Source organism: Prionailurus bengalensis, chromosome C1 (genome assembly GCF_016509475.1).
Source record: "Prionailurus bengalensis isolate Pbe53 chromosome C1, Fcat_Pben_1.1_paternal_pri, whole genome shotgun sequence".
In the NCBI taxonomy this organism is placed as follows: domain Eukaryota; kingdom Metazoa; phylum Chordata; class Mammalia; order Carnivora; family Felidae; genus Prionailurus; species Prionailurus bengalensis.
The window spans coordinates 215,711,058-215,730,510 of NC_057345.1; the positions used below are offsets into that span (position 1 = coordinate 215,711,058).

Sequence of the window (19,453 nt, forward strand, 5' to 3'; positions counted from 1 at the left end):
CATCATTAGGATAAGACGGATACAAAAGAGTGAAGTAAAGGGAGGAAAGGGAAGAATACAGTTCTTGACAGAAGAGAAAATGAGTAAGAAAATGGTTTGGTTCAGCATGCTATTAGGTACCGTATTAATTCATCCGTTCACCCATCCATTCGTCCGTTTATCCATCACATATTTGCTGACACCTACTCAGTTGTAGGTGAGTTTAGCTGATTCTAAAACAGACAAAATTCTCTGCTTTTATAAAGCTTGCCTTCGGGTTGAAGGGAGATGGAGAAGAATTGGTGGTGGTAGCAATTGAGTGCCTCGTTTTAGGTCATGTGATCTAGGGAGGCCTCTGAAAAGATGGCAGGAGTAGCAGAGTCTTGAAAAAAGTGCTTTTTGTGGATATGACTTGAGGCAGAGCAGTCGTCATTTTTGGATCTGGGGGGTGTGGTTCACTGAAGGCCGTGGGTACACAGAGAAGGGGGAGTTGTCTATACATACTCACCATGTAGAGTGCTTGACCTTATCCAGTAGGTGAAACTTTCTTCATCTTAAAAATTACCTTCTTTCCCACCCTCTAAAAAAAGAAGGACCACTTCCTGTAAAGTAATTTATTTTCTAAAAAGTTACCAACAAGTAGATGCAGAGCAGAATAGATCTACTCTCTTTAAGACTAGAAACTGTTCCAGTATCTTTGGTCTCTGCTGAATGAAAAAATAATAGTGGTCATCAGAGTTGGAATCCTGGGACTTGTTCATCATTCAGTCAGTCAGAAGTTAATGGTTGCCTTATTTGTGTTTTCATTTGATTAATTCTCTTTGAACTGTTACTTTTTCACACTCTTCAAGAGGTATAAAATGCTACTCAGTAGATATTTCTCATGTAGGTAAACCTGGGATAATTGTATTTCATTCCTTCCTGGAGGTACCCTTTGCATGCCGCCCCCCCCCCCCCATCCTGTTCAAATCTGGGTGCTCTTGGTTTGCTGCACAGCTTGTTCTATTTTCTTTCTCAAATTCTTACCATTTGTATGTTGCCCTCCTGGACTGTTTTTTTTCCTCATAATTTCTCTCTTATTTTTAACCTTTTTATCTTTTTTGATGGGAGCATTTCCTTTATCCCGTTTCAGTCCTTCTGTTGAGCTGTAATGTATGTGATCTTATTTCAAATTTCCCTGAGTATTTTGTTCTCTAAGTGTTTCTTTTTATAGCCTCTTGTTTTTTCATTGAATTCACTTCTTACCTTTCTAAAATTACTTACTGATGCCTTTTAAAAAAGCTAGCTTGTTCCCATTTTCCCTTGTTTGTGTTTCCACTGAATTTCTTTCTTTTTTTTTTTTTTTTTAATTTGATCTTTGGCTTTCATTTTAGAAGCTTATGTCAAATCGGTCCTGAGCTGTTTATTTATATTTAGGATTAGAGATTCTGGCATACACAAGACTTTGGTGGGCTCTGCCGCAGCGATCTCTCGCAGGGCTGTTGGGTTGGGGGAGTCCTCCCATCTATTTGTATTTTATAGGTGCATCCTTTTGTGCTAGGTCAGCTTCCCCACAGGATAACCTACCAGTCTGGCTCAGCCTCTCTAAAGAGGGACTTTTCCGTTGTCTGAGAGCTGCCCACTAACGTCGCATTGCAGAGGCAGCTGGGATCTTAACTGCTACTTTTTACAGATTTTCAGGCAGGTTTTCCTCTGTTACCCACACTTTTAATTCCTGAGCTTTCTAGATGAATTAGCCTGTTCCTGAGCTTCATTTACTTAGGTTTCAGTTTACTGGGTCTGTTACATTGGGTGTCATTATTTGCTTTCCTTTTTTCTTTCTTTTTTTTAAGACCGAGTTTTTTTCTTTCCTTTTTTCTTTTTTTTTTTTTTTTTTAAAGTTTATTTATTTATTTTGAGAGAGAGAGTGCATGCGCACTCATGTCGGGGGGTGGGGAGCAGAGAGAGGGACGGACACCCCTGCTTTTCAGCTTGTAAAATCTGTTATGTTGTTTTTGTCCTTATGGGTTTATGCTTTTTAAAATCATATGTATACATATATGTATATGTGCATACATACATACATATATGTACACACACATATACGTATGTATGTGTATGTATCTGTGTATTTTGTTATTCTTTTCCTGTCATTTTGGTAGGGCTTTAGGAAGTTCATATGATTTTCATTTCTATACTTAACCAAAAGTCCTACTTAATTTTTAAGAAGGAATTCTGCATTTGATCTTTTTATTCTCCTTTCGGTACCTCTGGTAGTTTACATCTTTATTTGAAGCAAAGTAGTTAACCGTGTCAGGCGCTTAATTTTGTACAGCTATTATGTATTTGCATTCCATTTACCACACTGGATATTTGTAACCAGTATTTTAAAATCCAGAATCTTAAGCTAGCTCCTATTTTTGTGCAACAGCAAAGGCGGCAGCAGAGGGAATTGATGAAAGCTCTCCAACAGCAGCAGCAGCAGCAGCAGCAAAAACTCTCAGGTTGGGGGAATGTCAGCAAACCTGCAGGTACTGCGAAGTCTCTTCTAGAGATACAGCAGGAAGAAGCCAGGCAGATGCAGAAGCAACAGCAGCAGCAGCAGCACCAGCAACCAAACAGAGCCCGGAACAATACGGTGGGTTCGGCTTCCTAAGCACGCACGGTGTGGATTGGTGTTAGAAGTGACCTTTTCGAACTTTTGTGGACTCTCTTTTTATATTTTTGGTATTGTTAACCACATCATTTGTCTCTTCTTCCTTAACAGCATTCCAACTTGCACACCAGCATTGGGAATTCTGTTTGGGGCTCTATAAATACTGGTCCCCCTAATCAGTGGGCGTCTGACCTAGTCAGTAGTATCTGGAGTAATGCAGACACTAAAAACTCCAACATGGGATTCTGGGATGATGCAGTGAAAGAGGTGGGACCTAGGAATTCTACAAATAAAAATAAAAACAACGCCAGTCTCAGGTAGGGCTCAAAATGATCACACCTATGCTCCTCGGAGGGTTGGGGGATGGGGAGGGGCGTGTGTGGAGTGGGGATATTGGGTGGGCGTGAAAAGGTAGCTCTTCAGTTTTTGCTGGTTTTCATCCATGTCCAAGCATGGAAGGCTGTAGTTTGGTGACTGTTTTTCTTCCCCATGGAAACATATCTGTATTATGTCTAGGGGCTCTTTGTATTGCTGGGCACTTAGTCCTTTGCCTGTCACTTGGTAACCACTTAATAAATATTAGGAGTAGTATATATATATAAAGTTTATTTGTTTTGAGAGAGAGAGAGAAAGTATTAGTCAGTGAGGGGCAAAGAGAGAGAGAAAGAATCCCAAGCAGGCTCCACACTGTCAGTGAAGAGCCCGATATGGGACTTGATCTCACAAACCGTGAGATCATGACCTGAGCCAAAGTCAGACACTCAACTGACTGAGCCACCCAGACATCCCAAGGAATAGAGTAGTTTTTGTTGTCATTGAACATTTCTCCAAGATATTCTCTAGATCTTAGCATTTTTTCCTAAATGTATATTTTTAAGTTAGTTAGACTGTAGGGAGTATTATAAACACCTCTCTAATGACCTTAAACCTATTTATTTTTATGGTAAATTAATTACATTTCACCTTTGTCTTTCTTTCTCAGTATACGGTGTTCTTGGATGAGCATGGGTTTTAATGATAAATACATGAATCAAATCCCAGCACTACCACTTATTAGCTGTGTGACCTTGGGCAAGAGGGAACCTCTTTGAGCCTCAGTTCCCTCATCTGTAAAATGAAGATGATAATAACGATTTCATGGGCGTGGTTGTACAGATTAAATGAATGCACACGAAGTAGTTAGTGAAGTGCCTGGCACATAGTGACTACTTAATAAATGGTAGTGTTGTCAGATTGTCTCTTCTCGTTTGAGGGTCTCACATATTAAGAATAGGACTCTAAACAACTGTCAGTTTATTGAGCATCTTTGCCAGGCACTGTGCTCTAGGCCTTGACATACAATATCTTTTTTCCTTATAATCCAAAGAAGTATTAGTACCATTTTACAGATGAGTAAACTGAGGCTTAGCAAAATTTAAAAACTTACCAAAAGACACATAGGAATAATTTAACCATTTTTGTGGCAAGGCGCCCTATATTCACAAATCAGAATGTATTAGCTGAGGCTAGGTTGTAAGCAGGTATTGAGTCCCCCTGGCCCCCAATCCATTTGAAGTATGGGGTTTTTTTGTTTTATGTTTTTCTTCGTTTTTGGAGCCAAGCGTTGGATTACTGGACAGCCATCCAGTGTTGCCAAGACATTATTTGTGGTGTTGTAGTATAATCATATAGTAACAGTTTCTGGGAATATAATATCGCCCTATTGTTTTGCTTTAGTAAATCTGTAGGTGTGTCTAACCGGCAGAATAAGAAAGTAGAAGAAGAAGAAAAGTTGCTGAAGCTCTTTCAGGGAGTAAATAAAGCCCAAGATGGATTTACCCAGTGGTGTGAACAGATGCTTCATGCCCTTAATACGGCAAATAACTTGGATGGTAAGAATTGGGGAGGGAAACCCAGCATGTGGAATGGCAGAGTAGGAGCCCCAAAAAGGTTTGCAAATTGGAATAATGGGCCAAAACTCAGGAGGTGAAAGGTAATGGAGGCCAGATCCTGTACCTACCGTAAGAACTTGACTCTTTCATAGTATTGTAAATACTGCTTGTGAGAAAAGTCCTGTAATACTGTGCTCAAATAGGTTATCAGTGGTTGCCAAAAAATAAGTACTATTGTCAGGCTGTCTTACGATGTACAGGACAGAGAAGGTCACGGTTCCATATGGGTCATTTTGTGGGGGACATGCCAGCCAGTCCACGTCCATAGGAAGGTAACTCATGGTGGAGACAAAGGTTATCCTGGGCGAGAAAAGCCTGAAGTGATGTGAGAACGTTCCCTTCCTGCCTTTGGCGGCAGGGGTGGGAATTGTGTGACAGAGCGAGTGGGCTCGTTTTGTGCTGGATGAAACTAGGACCAGTGAGCGGAAGTGAAAAGGTTTGAGGGCAATTTGAAGAAAACTTTCTAAGTGTTAGTTGATCACAGAAGAGAATCATCTGCCTTAGATGGAAATGAGTCCTTGCCCCTACCCTCAAATGTTTGAACCAGAGACCAGCTTGGTGTGGAAGGGATTCCTGTAACTGATAGGCTACGTTGAGCTAGTCTATCTCCAGTATCTTAACTACTAAAACCAAGGATGTTTTAAAAACAGAACAGTAAAGGAACGGAAGCGTTCCTTTGCATCATCGTTAACAATATCTAATGGTCTGAAAGAACCAGGGAAAACAATAGTAAATAATAGTAATGGCTACCATTCATTAAGCACCTGTCATGTGCTAGGCACTTTCTAGCAGTTAACATATGTTATTCCAGTTATTTAATTTTTGCAATAATTTCATAAGGTACCTTTACAATGTAGGTGATATTATCCCCATTTTATAAATTAGGAAACAGAGGCTCAGAATGGTTAAGTAATTCATCAAGGTCACACAGCGAGCAAATTTCAGAGTCAGGTTTTCAACCCATGTCTGTCTAATTCTGATACTTGTGCTTTTTCTCCTGCACCACACTGCTTGCAATGCTCCATTTGATTCCTTTCTAAACAAATGATATCTCCATGAAGTGAAAGTTCCCGGGGCGTATGGTTGTATTTTTAGTTATCTGTCACGGTGCCCGACACACATCATAGCACTTAATAAATAATTGATTGAATTTAAGGAAAGAAAAAATGAATTTCCGGGTGACTTCTTAGGCAAGCAGTTTTTTTCAATCAATATAACATTTAGTTTTTACTAAAGTAACATTTAGTGAAACTAAGCATGCATGATGTGTCTTTGTTGGACTTGATGCTATTTGAGATGATTTTGGTCATTGCAATGACAGTGGGCTTTTTTTTTTTTTTTTTTCCTCAGTAGATTAAAGAATATTTAACACAGTAGCTGCTTACCTTTCAAGTTTACATGATTGAGTTGGTCGTAGGTGTGACAGTATATTAAAAACTGAAACTGATTTCTTGCATGTGATATTTCATTGTTACTTTTTATGTCTTCTCCCCTCTCATGTTGCAGTTCCCACATTTGTTTCTTTCCTGAAAGAAGTAGAATCTCCTTATGAGGTCCATGATTATATTAGGGCCTATCTAGGAGATACATCTGAGGCCAAGGAGTTTGCCAAGCAGTTCCTCGAGCGCCGTGCCAAACAGAAAGCCAACCAACGGCAGCAGCAGCAGCAGCAACAGCAGCAGCAGCAGCAGCAGCAGCAGCAGCAGCAACAGCAGCAGCAGCAGCAGGTATGAATGAGGCAGTAGTTGGTATGGTGCTCCTGAGAGTGAGTTAAAAAATTTTTGTTTTAATGTTTGTTTATTTTTGAGAGAGACAGAGGCAGAATGCGAGTGGGTGAGGGGCAGAGAGAGAGGGAGACACAGAATCCAAAACGGGCTCCAGGCTCCGAGCTGTCAGCGCAGAGCCCGACGCGGGGCTTGAACTCACGAGCTGTGAGATCATGAGCTGAGCTGAAGTTGGACGCTTGACTAAGCCACCCAGGTGCCCCAAAGATACCATTTTTTAAAAAAATGTTTATTTTGAGAGAGCAAGCATGCATGCAAGCGGAGGAGGGGCAGAGAGAGAGGGGAGACAGAGGATCCAAAGTGGGCTCTGCACTGATAGCAGAGAGTCCGGTGTGGGCTCGAACTCACAAACTGTGACACCGTGACCTGAGCTGAAGTCAAACACTTAACTGACTGAGCTACCTAGGTGCCCCAGAAGATACCATTTTTATACCGTAGCTTTTTAAAATGTGGTAGATTTGGGGCACCTGGGTCCATCGTCCGACTCTGGATTTCGGCTCAGGTCATGATCTTGTGCTTCATGGGATCGAGCCCCACATTGGGCTCCTCCCTGGCAGCACAGAGCCTACTTGGGATTCTTTCTCTCTCTGCCCCACCCCTGCTCATTCCCTTTCTCTTTCTTTCTCTCTCTGTCTCTCTCTGTCTCTGTCTCTCGATTAAATAAATACACTTAAGAAGAAATGTGGTAGACTTGATAATTTCAAATTACATATCCAGAGACTTTTTGCAAATTTCCCAAATAGCACATATAATCGTTCTCTATTCCATTTTCCGTGGTGCGTACATCTTCCTCAGATTGCAAATTCCAATTTGTCATAGACCCATAAATTTTTTGAATAGTTAACACCTACAAATGTTATATCTCCAGTGCGCAGGATCCACTGTACCCAATATCGACACTACTGTAGCATATCAGATGTTCGTGTGTTGTTGATGGGGATGTAAAAGTACAGTCAGTTCTCATTATTCGTGGTAGTTCTGTTTTGTAGATCACCACTCACACTGAATTAGCGGAGAGTGAACCTGTTGCTCCAGGGAAAACACCCAGTTAGGTTTCTGTGAGCCTCTGGTCACAACATTTTTGTCAGCCGATCAATATGTAACCTTCTTTTATGCGTGTTTCTGTTTAAAGATGCCTTATTTAATATATTGTGAATTCCTTAACATTGCACTCATGGCCAGCAGCATAAGAGCTCATGCCTGAATAACGCTTATCTAACAAGTGTATTTTCTCCATAAGGCGTGGCACAGCCTTCTTGCACTGAGGAACACCAGACAGCACTTTAAACGTGGGGTCATTGCAAACAGTGACAGCACCAACAAGCATAAAAATGTGAAAATCATGACACTAAATAGGCTGAAAAAGATACTTGTTCACAGTATGGGAGCTAAGACAAGAAGGCAGCTTACTGCCCTGTTCCACCTCAGCTGGAAATGTGTTCCTCAGGCAAGGCAGAGTTTTCACTGCTCTGTACATTTGCATATTCAGAATAACCATAAAAGCATTGCAAGTTTTGATTTTGGGGTTACAAATAAACTATAGCCAGTGAGTTGAGTGAATTTGCAAATCTGGAATCTGTGAACTGAATGAGGATCAGTTATACAAGTTTTATGAAAGATGAGCTGGCAAGGCTCATGGAGAGCTTAAGAATATTCATGTTCTTTAGTCCTGTAATTGTGTTAGAGATCATGTTTGTTATCGGTCATTTCATATCGGTCATTACATATATTCACTGTATAAAAGATGCAGTGAAGTACAAGGCGTTTAAAATCCATTTGGGTAGATGGGCTAACGGGGATCAAGTGAAGGAAAGTGAGAGGTATAAACATGAACAGCACAAGGAGAAATGAGGGATCAGAAGGGAAGATGTTGTGTAGCAATACAGACCGCTCTTTGCATTTGTGAGATGGCGTCGCCGTGCGCCTAAATTGGAAGGTGGAGGCCCCTTGTGCGTGCACATGTGCACATAGCCGGGCTTGTCCTTTCGCCGCGCTCTCTCCACTCTTCCCCTGCCACTGCCACCACCTGTGCCTTCCACTAGCTAGCTCATTGAATCAGATCCCAGTTTAAAATGGAATTGCTCTAGTAAGAGCAACAGGCATGTGTGAATGGCTTATAGACTGTTTCATAGTTTAACTAGCTGGTCGAAAGTGTATGGATAACATTTGGGGACCAGATCTCTTCTAGGATTGCCAATGGGAATAAAATACATGATACTAATTTTGTTTGGTAACATGCTGCCAGCTAGCCTGCAGCCTGTCCTCGCTGTCCTGGGGCTCAGAGACAAAGGGACCTTATACTCTGCTGTAAATTGCTGGAGTACAGAAGTCTGTTTGATTATTTGCTGTGTATTTGGTTTCCTGGTGGATGGTACAGACTCCTTGTATACCAGAGACATTTTGACGGATGTGTTGTCACGGTGGGGTGGATACCTGGAGTTACCAGGACAGGCCTTTTGGAGGCACAGAACTTGAATGGCATGTCTGAATCTAAGTGAAGGGAAAGAGTGGCCCAGTGAATTCCTCTTGGTTTCCCTGTTACCAGAATCCATGATAGGCTTTCTGTTTTTAGTCTCGTACCTGATAAGGTAAGGGCAAATCAACCATTTTCTTAGAGGGGACCACACTTGTGTCCACTGTGTAACCTCAGTTGTGACATCTTGTTTCACAGGACTCTGTGTGGGGAATGAATCACAGTGCACTCCATTCAGTATTTCAGACCAATCAAAGCAACAACCAACAATCCAATTTTGAGGCCGTACAAAGTGGCAAGAAGAAGAAAAAGCAGAAGATGGTCCGAGCAGATCCCAGTTTATTAGGTGAGCAAAGGCCTAAAGTCTCAGCTGGGTGTTGGGGTGTGCAGGTTATAGCAGTATCATTGAGTCCCATGATGGAATGTTTTTCATAAAGGGAAATATTTCTTATATAAAATTAATTTTTTAAACCAGCTTAAATTAAGTAATATTTACTCGGCACATCAGTGTAAGAGCTATGCCTTGTGTGCTCTAGGGAATACGAAAAGTATTTACTTACATTGTCTGGTGCTGTAAACTTTGAAGCCTTAAATTTCATATTTAATATGAATTTCCTGGAAGACCTTTTAATTTAGTTGGAAGATAATGCTAATGGAGAAAAGTAAAAGTTGTAAAAATTTGAATGCTGATTTGTAAGAAGCTGACCATAAATCCAATCAGGTATTCAAACAACTAGTATTTGTCGATATCCATTATGTATGTATGTATATCCAATTTTCAGAGTCATTCTGCCTTCCCAGGTCATGTTTCCAGTTTACCAGTGAGTAAATCAAGGCCCAGAGGATTTAGAACATTTTCTAAAGTCACATAGCTGTTCAGCAGTAGGGCTGGGATTTCACAGGAGGCCTGTTTCCTTCCCACTCTTCCGTTGGCCACAACTATTCTTGTCTAGCATTGAGAACCAGAATCTTCTTGCTAGGACAGCTTCATGGGAATGGTGACACCAGAACTGGGGCTTTGAAAGACTGGCAGGAAGGACAGGCATTAGTGTTTCTGGAATAATAAACCATCTAGACAAAGTTGATGCAGGCCCCTTGTGTTTCTTAAATAGGCCTCACACCCTCACAGGCTATGATGAAATTAAGATGATTCTCTCTCTCTTTTTTTTTTTTTTTTTTTTTAAATTTTTTTTTTCAACGTTTTATTTTATTTTTTGGGACAGAGAGAGACAGAGCATGAACGGGGGAGGGGCAGAGAGAGAGGGAGACACAGAATCGGAAACGGGCTCCAGGCTCTGAGCCATCAGCCCAGAGCCCGACACGGGGCTCGAACTCACAGACTGCGAGATCGTGACCTGGCTGAAGTCGGACGCTTAACCGACTGCGCCACCCAGGCGCCCCTCTTTTTTTTTTAATGAATGTAAAATAGGCTATTAAAAACCATGCTTTCTGGAATAGAATGATTATATTGGCAAAGATAGCAGGTTGGGATGTTGGCCCAGGCAACTAATTAGGCTGCACTACAGACCAGGTGAAAGGTCCTGGTGGCCTGGAATAGGGTTTTGGCAGTAGATGGAGAGGAGTTAGATGGATTTCAGAAACTTAGGGGACAGAATTGGCTGGACACGGGGAATGGAAGGGTTTGGGCAGCAGGATGGGTAGTGTTGCCATTTGCTGAAAGGATGAGCCCTGGAAAATGGAGCAGGCTGATGGAGTAAGGATGTGGTTGTTGAAGTGTGTTGGGTGGGTCCAGGGTGACATCAGGTGGTGATGCCCCTGTGAGCCGCAAACACAGTGAGAGGTGGATTGCCATCCTCCTCTGCCCTCAGGGTCCCTGCCTTCCCTGCGCAGTTTCCTGCCCTGGAGAAAAACAAAATGTCAGTAATAAAAACCTACCTTTGTGGATTGTCCTTTGGAACTGAGGCCTGAAAGCTGGCTTGGAACCAGAGAGGTCTGGTGAAACGCTGTTTTCTTCTGCCTGTCTCAGAAATTTATGTTAAGAATGGATTGAACAGTCTCACATCTCATCCAGTTTTGACAGAAGTGGGTGAATATAGATTTAAAAGTGTTCCTGAAATTCCGGATGTGGGCTCTACCTAAGGAGACCTTATTTATTGCTCTTTAACTATGGCTCTCGAAGGGTAGGCTGTCAGAGAAAAGGTTCTTCTGAAAAGGAGGTAAAGCTCTTTGAATTAAATATTCAGTCTGACCCCATCCCTCTTACAGACCCCAGAAAGAAAGGGACTTAAAAACTCCCTTCAGGAGAATGAGAGATTATTTTAGGAATAGAGTTTGAGGAATCGATTTATCTTGAAGGGGAAGAAAAAATATATATAAGGGAAATAAAACGTTCAACAGAGTATTGAGAAGACTCATTTGTGTGGGCTTGTACCTTTTAATGAAAATTTCTGCTCATTTAAATTTCTCTCTGAAAATGCTTCTCATAATTACTAATTTCTGTCCCTTACCTTCTCATTTCTATTTATTACTATTTTAATTGATATATGTCTTAATTGGTTTACAGATTGAGAAAGATTAATAAATGTCCATCAGTCACAGTAACCCATGCACAGAATAGACAGGTTCTAATTTGGTCCAGAATTATCCATTGAGAAAGTAGTCACTGATCAAAAGAGAACTTTGCTTCTAAACTAGAAGGGTGCCCTTGTGAACCAGTATCCATTATTTGGATATGATAAGTTTCACACACAACAGCATTTCCCCCCAGTCATACTTCCCTTATAAGAACAGTCACTCAGGGGTGCCTGGGTGGCTCAGTAGGTTATGCATCCGACTTCTGCTCAGGTCATGATTTCAGCATTTGTGAGTTTAAGCCCCACGTCGGGCTCTCTGCTGTCAGTATAGAGCCTGCTTCAGATCCTCTGTCTCCCTCCCTCTCTGTCCCTTTCCTGCTCTCACACACTCTCTCTCTCTCTCTCTCAAAAATAAACACTAAAAAAAAAAAAAAAAAAAGAAAAAGATCTCTCAGACCTTAAAGAAGTCATGTGAGTGAGAGATAGTCATTTGTTCTGATCCTAACAGAGTGTAGTCTTTAGAACCAGGCACAGTGGGCTTACATCCTCCTTTGTATTGCCCATCGTGCTGGGTTTTGTGACCAGCGAATGAAACCAAGTCTGCTAAAAGCTTAGCCCAGTAATTGACATATTGTCGATTAATAAGTACTGACACGGGTAAGGAACTTTTTTTTGGCCCACTTTTTGTCCGTCTTCACATGATTAAAATTAATTTAGTTTGTGTTTTTATTACGTTTCCACTTTTATCGCATGTAGCTCATTGTTTTTATCACGGTTCATCTGTTCTTGAGATACATGTGAAGTCAAAAACCTGCTTCTGAATAGAGTCATAGCTCATTTCATAAGCTGTTTGGTCTTTAAGTTTTTATAGTTACCTAATTAAACTGTTACTTTCAAATAGGGACACTAAGCCTTTTGTTATTTTCAAGACAAAAGTCTCGTGGGCTGTGGGAACACAGTTGATGGGTAGAACTACAGTTGGGGGTTGGAGCCCTAACCCCTTGTAGTCTTAGGCCTCGTAAGCAGCTTGTACCACGGCTTCCTCGCTCACTCTCCCTCTTGCTCTCCCTCTCTGTCTCTTCCTCTTGAGGAATATCAAATCTTGATATTTTGAGTCAAGAATATAGTGTAATTAAGCTATTTTTATTATGTGAGCCTTTTTTATTATTCTTTTTAAAAGTTAATTTATTTTGAGAGAGAGAAAGTGTGAGTGGGGGAAGGGCAGAGAGAGACAGAGACAGAGACAGAGAGAGACAGAGAATATCCCACGCAGGCTCTACACTGTCAGCACAGAGCCTGATGTGGGGCTCAGACCTATGAACCGTGAGATCATGACCTGATCCAAAGTCGGACGCTTACGTGACAGTGCTACCCTGGTGCCCCTATTATCCATACATTTAAAATGTGTCTTTGTTTGGGGCACTGTTATGGTGCAGTTGGCTAAGCGTCGGACTTCGGCTCAGGTCGTGATCTTGCGGTTCGTGGGTCTGAGCCCCGCATCAGGCTCTGTGCTGACAGCTCAGAGGCTGGAGCCTGCTTCGGATCCTGTGTCTCCCGCTCTCTCTGTCTCCCGCTCCCTCCCCCACTCGGGTTCTGTCTCTCTCTGTCATAAACAAACAAACATTAAAAAAATAAATAAAATGTGTCTTTGTTTGAAAACTTGAACATTAAAGAAAAAAGGGGGCAGAACACTCAAGTAATGTTAACAACTAACTGCTTTTACATAGGAGAGTTTACTTTTTGATACTCAAATAAGAGCTGAAACAGATTGAACAGATTTCATTTAGGGTAGATGAACTGAAAGCTTTTGGGGAGTCCCTTGTTCCAAAGAAGCCCTGTTAATAATACTTTATCTCTGGTTATGAAGTTTATCGAAAAATTACATATGTGTGGCTGAAGGGATTAGGTTTTCGAACGTTGTAGTGTTTGTGAGTACCGATCGTTGCCTTCGATGGTGGTACTAAGATTGCTTTCTCTAAACCAGGTTCCATTTTGGTTAATCCATATGGCTAACTGAAATCCCTTCCTTTGCAAGCACTGTAATCTTTTTGCGCTCTCTACTCTCAGGGCTCACAGGATCATGTAGTGGATCTTGCCTGAAGCCTCCTATCCTCGAATGGCAAAAGCTCTTGGCCAAAACTTTGAAAAAGTTTTTGACCCATCGAGGGGGAAAAAGTATTCCCAATAGCCAGTGGGACTGAAGTAATATCTATCCCACGTAGAATTCACAGTCTTCTGGTCAGGTAGTTACAAAGTATTTGGCATATGTTATTCTCTCTCTCCCCTCTGCCCACATCTCTATTAAAGTGCCCATCCTGAATGAACTTTCCCCGCCAGCCCCCCTGACTTGGCCTTAACACATGCTTACAGCCAGATTGTTCTCAGGAATCGCTAAGGCACTGGTTCGTAATTCACTTTTTCCCTCCCTAATTAAATTATACCAGAACCCTGAGGAGTAAATAAAAATAAAGAATCTCTCACTGCAAGGGCAGAATACCACTCTCCGACCTTCATTCTTCTTTCTTCTTCCTTTCTTTAGTATCCCCATGGCAAGCTAAAACACGAGAGACTTCTCTTCCAGCCCACTGATGGGAATTCAAGCCCCATGGTTGTTCGGGTGTGGTCACTCATTGCCAATTTTTTCCGGCAGGGTTTTCAGTCAATGCTTCATCAGAGCGACTCAATATGGGTGAAATCGAGACTTTGGATGACTACTGAGCACCTGCCAGTGGACTGGCCTTCCTTCTCCTCTCTGCTGACCATGGATTCTCCAACTTTGGACACAACACTCACTCACCATTTACTCTTTATCACTCTGCAACAAATCACAGAACCGATCATCTCAGGCTTTTTCTTCTAGCCCTTTGTGTCCAAGATTCTTTAAATTGTTTTTGTTGGTGAGCATCTCAGACTAGATAAGTGGACTGGACCCTGTGTCTTGGGGGTGGCAGTGGGGATTCCTCCCCAACAAGGCTGATTTTGGGCAGCACCTGTTTACTGTGCCGTGATTTCATCTACTGTGTCCCAGAAAGTGTGTTGGGATCTGCCAATAGCTATTTACTTTCTTATGTCACTTTTTTCCCTCCTATTTTCTTTTTCTTCTTTTTAACTCCCCGTAAGAGCAAGGGGTCTAACTGGTGCAATCGTGAAGAGAGTTAATGGTAACAGACATTGGCCAGCCACACAATGCCATGAACTGTGACTTGAATGTCCAACAAGACAGTCAGAGCACCCCCAGTCTGAAGGTTGCATTGCCACTGTTAACTCTGGGATTGCATCAAAGAGGCCCTGAGTGGGGTGGAGTTTAGATTGGATTGGTTTGATGTTGCACACCCCTCGCCTGTTCTTTCTGAGCATCCTTTCGGAGAAAGGATTCATGTTTTTCTTCATTAGGTAGTGACTTCCAAGCAAGCTGACTTCTCCCTTGGCATACTCCAACCTGATTGGACAAAGGAAACTCTATGGCCTGGGAGAAGAACTTACTCTTAATTTTTCCTTTCTTACAAAAACTGATTTTTCCCATAAATATTTTTACTTCAGAGGACTAGGACCAGTTTGTTTTGGGCCTTTCTGCTGAAAATTTGTCTCGTTTAAGAGGCAGCTAGGATCTTTACCATATGTATGAATTTGTATAATTTCATTTTGGATAGGGATAAACTTTTGCTTCTGATAAAAGCCCGGAATTTCATCTGGTTCCTCAGAGCATTGTGTGTGTGTGTCTTGCTGTGGCCCCAAAAGGTTCTGTTTAAAGATTCTGGAATGGCAAGTTGCTTGCCTTTTCCGAAAAGAAAACATACAAAACCTGACCATCTTTAAGACCTTCATCCATGGAAACCACTACACAGGAGAATGCAGTGGGGTGGAGGGGATGGGAGAGAATGGGGGAGAGAAGCCTGGCTTTGGCTTCTGATCATGGCCCCCTAATACCCCTTCACTTCAGTTACAGACGTATTCAAGCCCTATTTATAAACAAGTACTCTTCCTGCCTCCCTCAGCCCCCCACAGAACATCACCTGGAATTGCCAATCACACTTTGGTCTGGAGCCATTGGACCGTCCGTCCCTGTGTGAGAAGTGCTGTGGTTCGGTGGCTCCCAGTCGAGCACCTTTTCTTTCTGTCATCATTGCCTGAAGAAGGCTGGAGTTGCTCTGAGAGCAGTTTGGTTTTGGCTGATGATATTTGGTTTCTATTTTTATTCTTTTGGGTCACCATTCCCCCTGTCCCTTCTTGCCTTCCTCCCTCCCTCCCAAACATGTACAATAACTATACAGAGACTGCTACAAACTTGTATATAGTTTTTGGATCAAATAGCATGAGGAGATGGGGAACCATTCAAACTTGGGACTCCTGCTCTCCTTTGCTTTGTAAATTCAAAAGTGGGGGGTGGGGAAGAGGGATAGTTAAAATGTTTACAAAACTTTAAGCTCCCTCGGAACTTTTGCCAGTGTGGAGGAAAATAAAAAAGAACTTAAATAAAACATGGTGGTATTCTGTCTGAGCGCACCTCGTGTACTCACCTTTGTCAAGGCTAAGTTTTGCGCTAAACTGTTTTCCTGGCACCGTGGAGAAGCTCCAGGCACGTGAGCACCCGAGACATCGAAGCAGCCGTGACTTTTCCTGCCAGGTTATGGAACACTGGCTGGTTCTGTATTTGCGAATGTAGAGGTCACGATAAACACGGGTAAGTTTGACCAAATGTCTTTACTCCCTTTCACTGTCCCTTTCTGCTGACTTGTGGGTCGTCTCCTGCCCTCACACCACAGACACACGCGCCTGAATGTGCCTTCCAGAGCCTGCCCACACCTTCCAAACTAGACTCCACCGTGTGCTTGTTCAGAGAAAATAAAAATAAATAGAACACAAACATTTGGGGTGGGATAGGTACATTTGGGGGAGCAAAGTCATTTTTATCATGGAACATTCCATTTAACCAAGAACCTTGCTTCTACTTGAGGAATTTCCCACTTAGTGGAAACAAGCCACTCTTCCCCAGAAATGTTCTTCTGTTTCAGTCCTGCTCCCTTTCACATTCTCATCTGTTCACTCCACACACCACATTATATCCCTTCCTGTAAACTTATTTGCAAATTAACGTAACTCTTTCTGAGTTTTAAAGTATTTGTTTTGTACGTGGTTTGCTTTTACTTATTTTAATTTGGATGTTTAAAAAACATACCCAGACGAGACAGTTTTATTATGGAGACTTTCCCCCCCGCCCCAGGTAGTTGGTGTTCTCGTCACTGTTGCTGCACAACAACTTACCTCAAACTTATTTACAACAACCCCCTCATTTTGTTGGCAATTTTAAGAGTCACAATTTGGGGGAAGGGCTTGGCTGGGCAGTTCTCGCATGGGGTCTCCTCTGATCGCGGTAAGATGTCAGCTGGGACAATCTTAGGGAGCTTCGATTAGGTTGGCAGGCCAAGACGGATCACTCAGTGTGGCTGGCAGTTGATTCTGGTTGTTGGCTGGGAGCTCAGCTGGGTTCACGGCTGGAGGAACCATATATTCCTTTTCACGGTATCCTCAGGGTGGGTGGGCTTAGGTGGCACCTGGCTCCCACCCACCCCGAGGAGAACCAAGCAGAGGCTGCATCACCTTTTCTGACCTAAACTCAGAAGTTCCGTAATGTCACTTCTGTGGTACTTTTATTCTGGCAAAGCCCGTGCACACCCATCCAGATTCAGCGGGCTGGGAACATGGGACTCTCCCCATCCTTGTTGAGCGATGTGGTAAGGTCACATCGTAGGAGAGCATGTGGGGTGGGCGATGTTGCCATTTGGGAGAGTTTTCTGCATAAGATGAGTTACGCATCTACATCGAGGAATTTTAACTCTTCATTAGCTCTAAGTTGGGGGATTACTTTTTAATTTTAGGATAGGTAATAGCACTCCTGGCTTTATCTCAGTTACCTTTCTTTTAGGCATCCATTGTATAAATATGTAACATAGTGGTGTGTGTGTCCTTTTATACACTTTCTTTAAACCGGTCAGATTAAGAAATTGAAATTTATACAAAATGCCCTCTCTGTGTTACTAATAAAAATTAAAAATCTGTATGACCGAAATGCTTCTGTGAAATGAACCCGTTTCTCTCTTGTGCTTCCAGTGTGGGAAGTAGAAATCCCTCACAGGAGCCTCAGGCGTGCACATTCCAAATAGGTTGTAACTTACAACCAAGAGCACATTCCAGATGGAAGTTGGCCTCCCAGTTGATGGGTTTCTTGGAGCGAAAAGAAATAGCCCAGCTCTGGAGATGGATTTGGCCCTGCTTGAGTGCAGGCAGTTCCCGGTGAGGAAACTGCAGTGCTTGCTGAGATCGTGGGGAGCCTGGGACCTTGAAGCAGCCAGATGTGTGGGGTTTATTTGAAGGGTGTCACCGGATGTCCTGGGAATGATGAACCCGTACAGCTTGTGGTAGTTCTAGCAGTTCCCAGTTCTAGACCGGGAACCTTTGAGAGGAGAGTTTCCCTCCAGGGATCCATCAGTGGGAATGTTTTGCAACTAAAACAGCATAGCTATGGTTCACTGTATGGGAGGAACAGCACATAGCTGCTGGAAGCAAGGGAAGAGAAGTGGGCTCTTTGCTTCATTACTCCTCCGCGGCCTAAAATCTATCACTGCCCCCCTGTCATTGCTGGCAAAGTGATGACCTCATGAGGACAAGACTCAAAATAGCACCGACACTGAGTTCAGTTCAGGGGGTATTAAGCAGAGCCATCATTTCTCAAAGATTGTTCACTTGAGTACGGTGGTAGAATAGCATTCCTTGACCGAAAATTACTTTTTCTTCTGAGTTTCTCGGAGAAGCAGTCCTGAAAATTGTCAGTGGGTCAGTATGAAGTTCGGTTGCATATAAGAGGAGACAAAAAGCAAAGTGAAACAAGATGGTTTCTCAGGTGAAATCTGGAGGTCATCAATCCAAGGCTGGCATGTTGCTCAGGGACCTGGGTTCTTTTGTTTCACCATCCTGATTGTGGCTTACATACTCAACACAGTCACTCGTGGTCCAAGGTGACTGCTAGAGCACCAGTCATCAAGCCCATATTCCAGGCAGGAGGAAAGGAGTGAGTGGAAGCAAAAGAAGCACACGTCCCTGCTTCTAGCCCCCAATAAGGAGCTTTTTTAAAATCTTAACCTGTCAGGAATGTAAACACATGGCTAAAGTTAGTTGCAAGAAAGGCTGGAAATTTGGGGCTTTTAGTTGAGTGTGCTGCCACCCAAGTGCCACTGGAGTTCTGTTTCTAAGCCCTGGGGAGAATGGATACTGCATTGGCGGTTAGCAGTCTCTGACAGTAATATTCTCTAGTGTTCTCTTTTGAAGTTGCACAAGTTTGGGGTAGTTGGTGCACATAGACCATGGGAAAGGAATCTTAGTAACTACCCCAGTTTGGCCTCTGGACTGAGGACCTCCATCTTTTCTAATGAGTGGGCTCAGAACAGGCTCTGGTTTCCATTCTTGTGCAGAGCTGGGAACCCAGAGCGGTTTCCAAAGGCCCAGCCTTGTTGTGTCCAGAATCTCCCAGTTCTACCCAGAGTCTGCGTTTTGGGTGGGTTTTTTTAAAGGTACTCTGTGGAATGAACCTGCAAGTAGTTTCGGGAACGGAGGTCCTAGAGTCGAGCTGTCAGATTTGAATGTTGGTCCTACCACCACTTCCTTTGGGCAAGGTCCCCCCCCCCCCCCAAAATCCGTGAAATGGGAACTATCAAGTAGTTGGGACTAATAAGTTACAATACAAGAGCGTATTACAGTGCCCAGTGCATAAATGCTGGATGGCTACCATTTGTGGACCATTTTGCAAGGGAGAAGGGAGTTTGTGGGCTCATGTAGGTTCAGTAAAGCATATCAAGTAGGGGGCATGGGATATCCACTTTTTTTGGATATCGTAAAATTAGTGCAAAGAAGCCTTCAAGGAGGCAGTGTGTCATGGGTTCTAGGGGGCTGTATATTAGCTGGCACCAGGTTATCTGTGGAACTTGGAAGCAAAAATCGGTCCTTGAGTTCCATGAACCCAGAGTTTCTAGTTTGAAGTGGGACCCAGCATTGGAAATTATTTTTTTAAGTTCTTCTTGCTTGCTTGCTTTCTTTTTTTTTTTTTTTTTTTTTTTTTTTTTTAA

At 42.7% G+C, this 19,453-nt stretch overlaps 1 protein-coding gene across 7 annotated transcripts in view; it reads left to right on the forward strand.

Moving 5' to 3' along the window:
• Positions 1 to 15,834, forward strand: part of GIGYF2 (GRB10 interacting GYF protein 2) — a 144,763-nt gene extending 128,929 nt beyond the window's left edge. For 6 of the 7 annotated variants that reach the window (XM_043578187.1, XM_043578185.1, XM_043578186.1 and 3 more), the window contains 6 exons: positions 2,390 to 2,596; positions 2,726 to 2,931; positions 4,331 to 4,485; positions 6,052 to 6,272; positions 9,001 to 9,148; positions 13,987 to 15,834. In XM_043578187.1, the coding sequence (XP_043434122.1) occupies positions 2,390 to 2,596; positions 2,726 to 2,931; positions 4,331 to 4,485; positions 6,052 to 6,272; positions 9,001 to 9,148; positions 13,987 to 14,054 (1,005 nt within the window). In that variant the 3' untranslated portion in view covers positions 14,055 to 15,834. Of the gene's footprint in view, positions 1 to 2,389; positions 2,597 to 2,725; positions 2,932 to 4,330; positions 4,486 to 6,051; positions 6,273 to 9,000; positions 9,149 to 13,986 lie in introns of those variants that run through there. The other variant, XM_043578189.1, reaches the window with a different exon arrangement.
• The last annotated feature ends 3,619 nt before the right edge of the window (positions 15,835 to 19,453 follow it).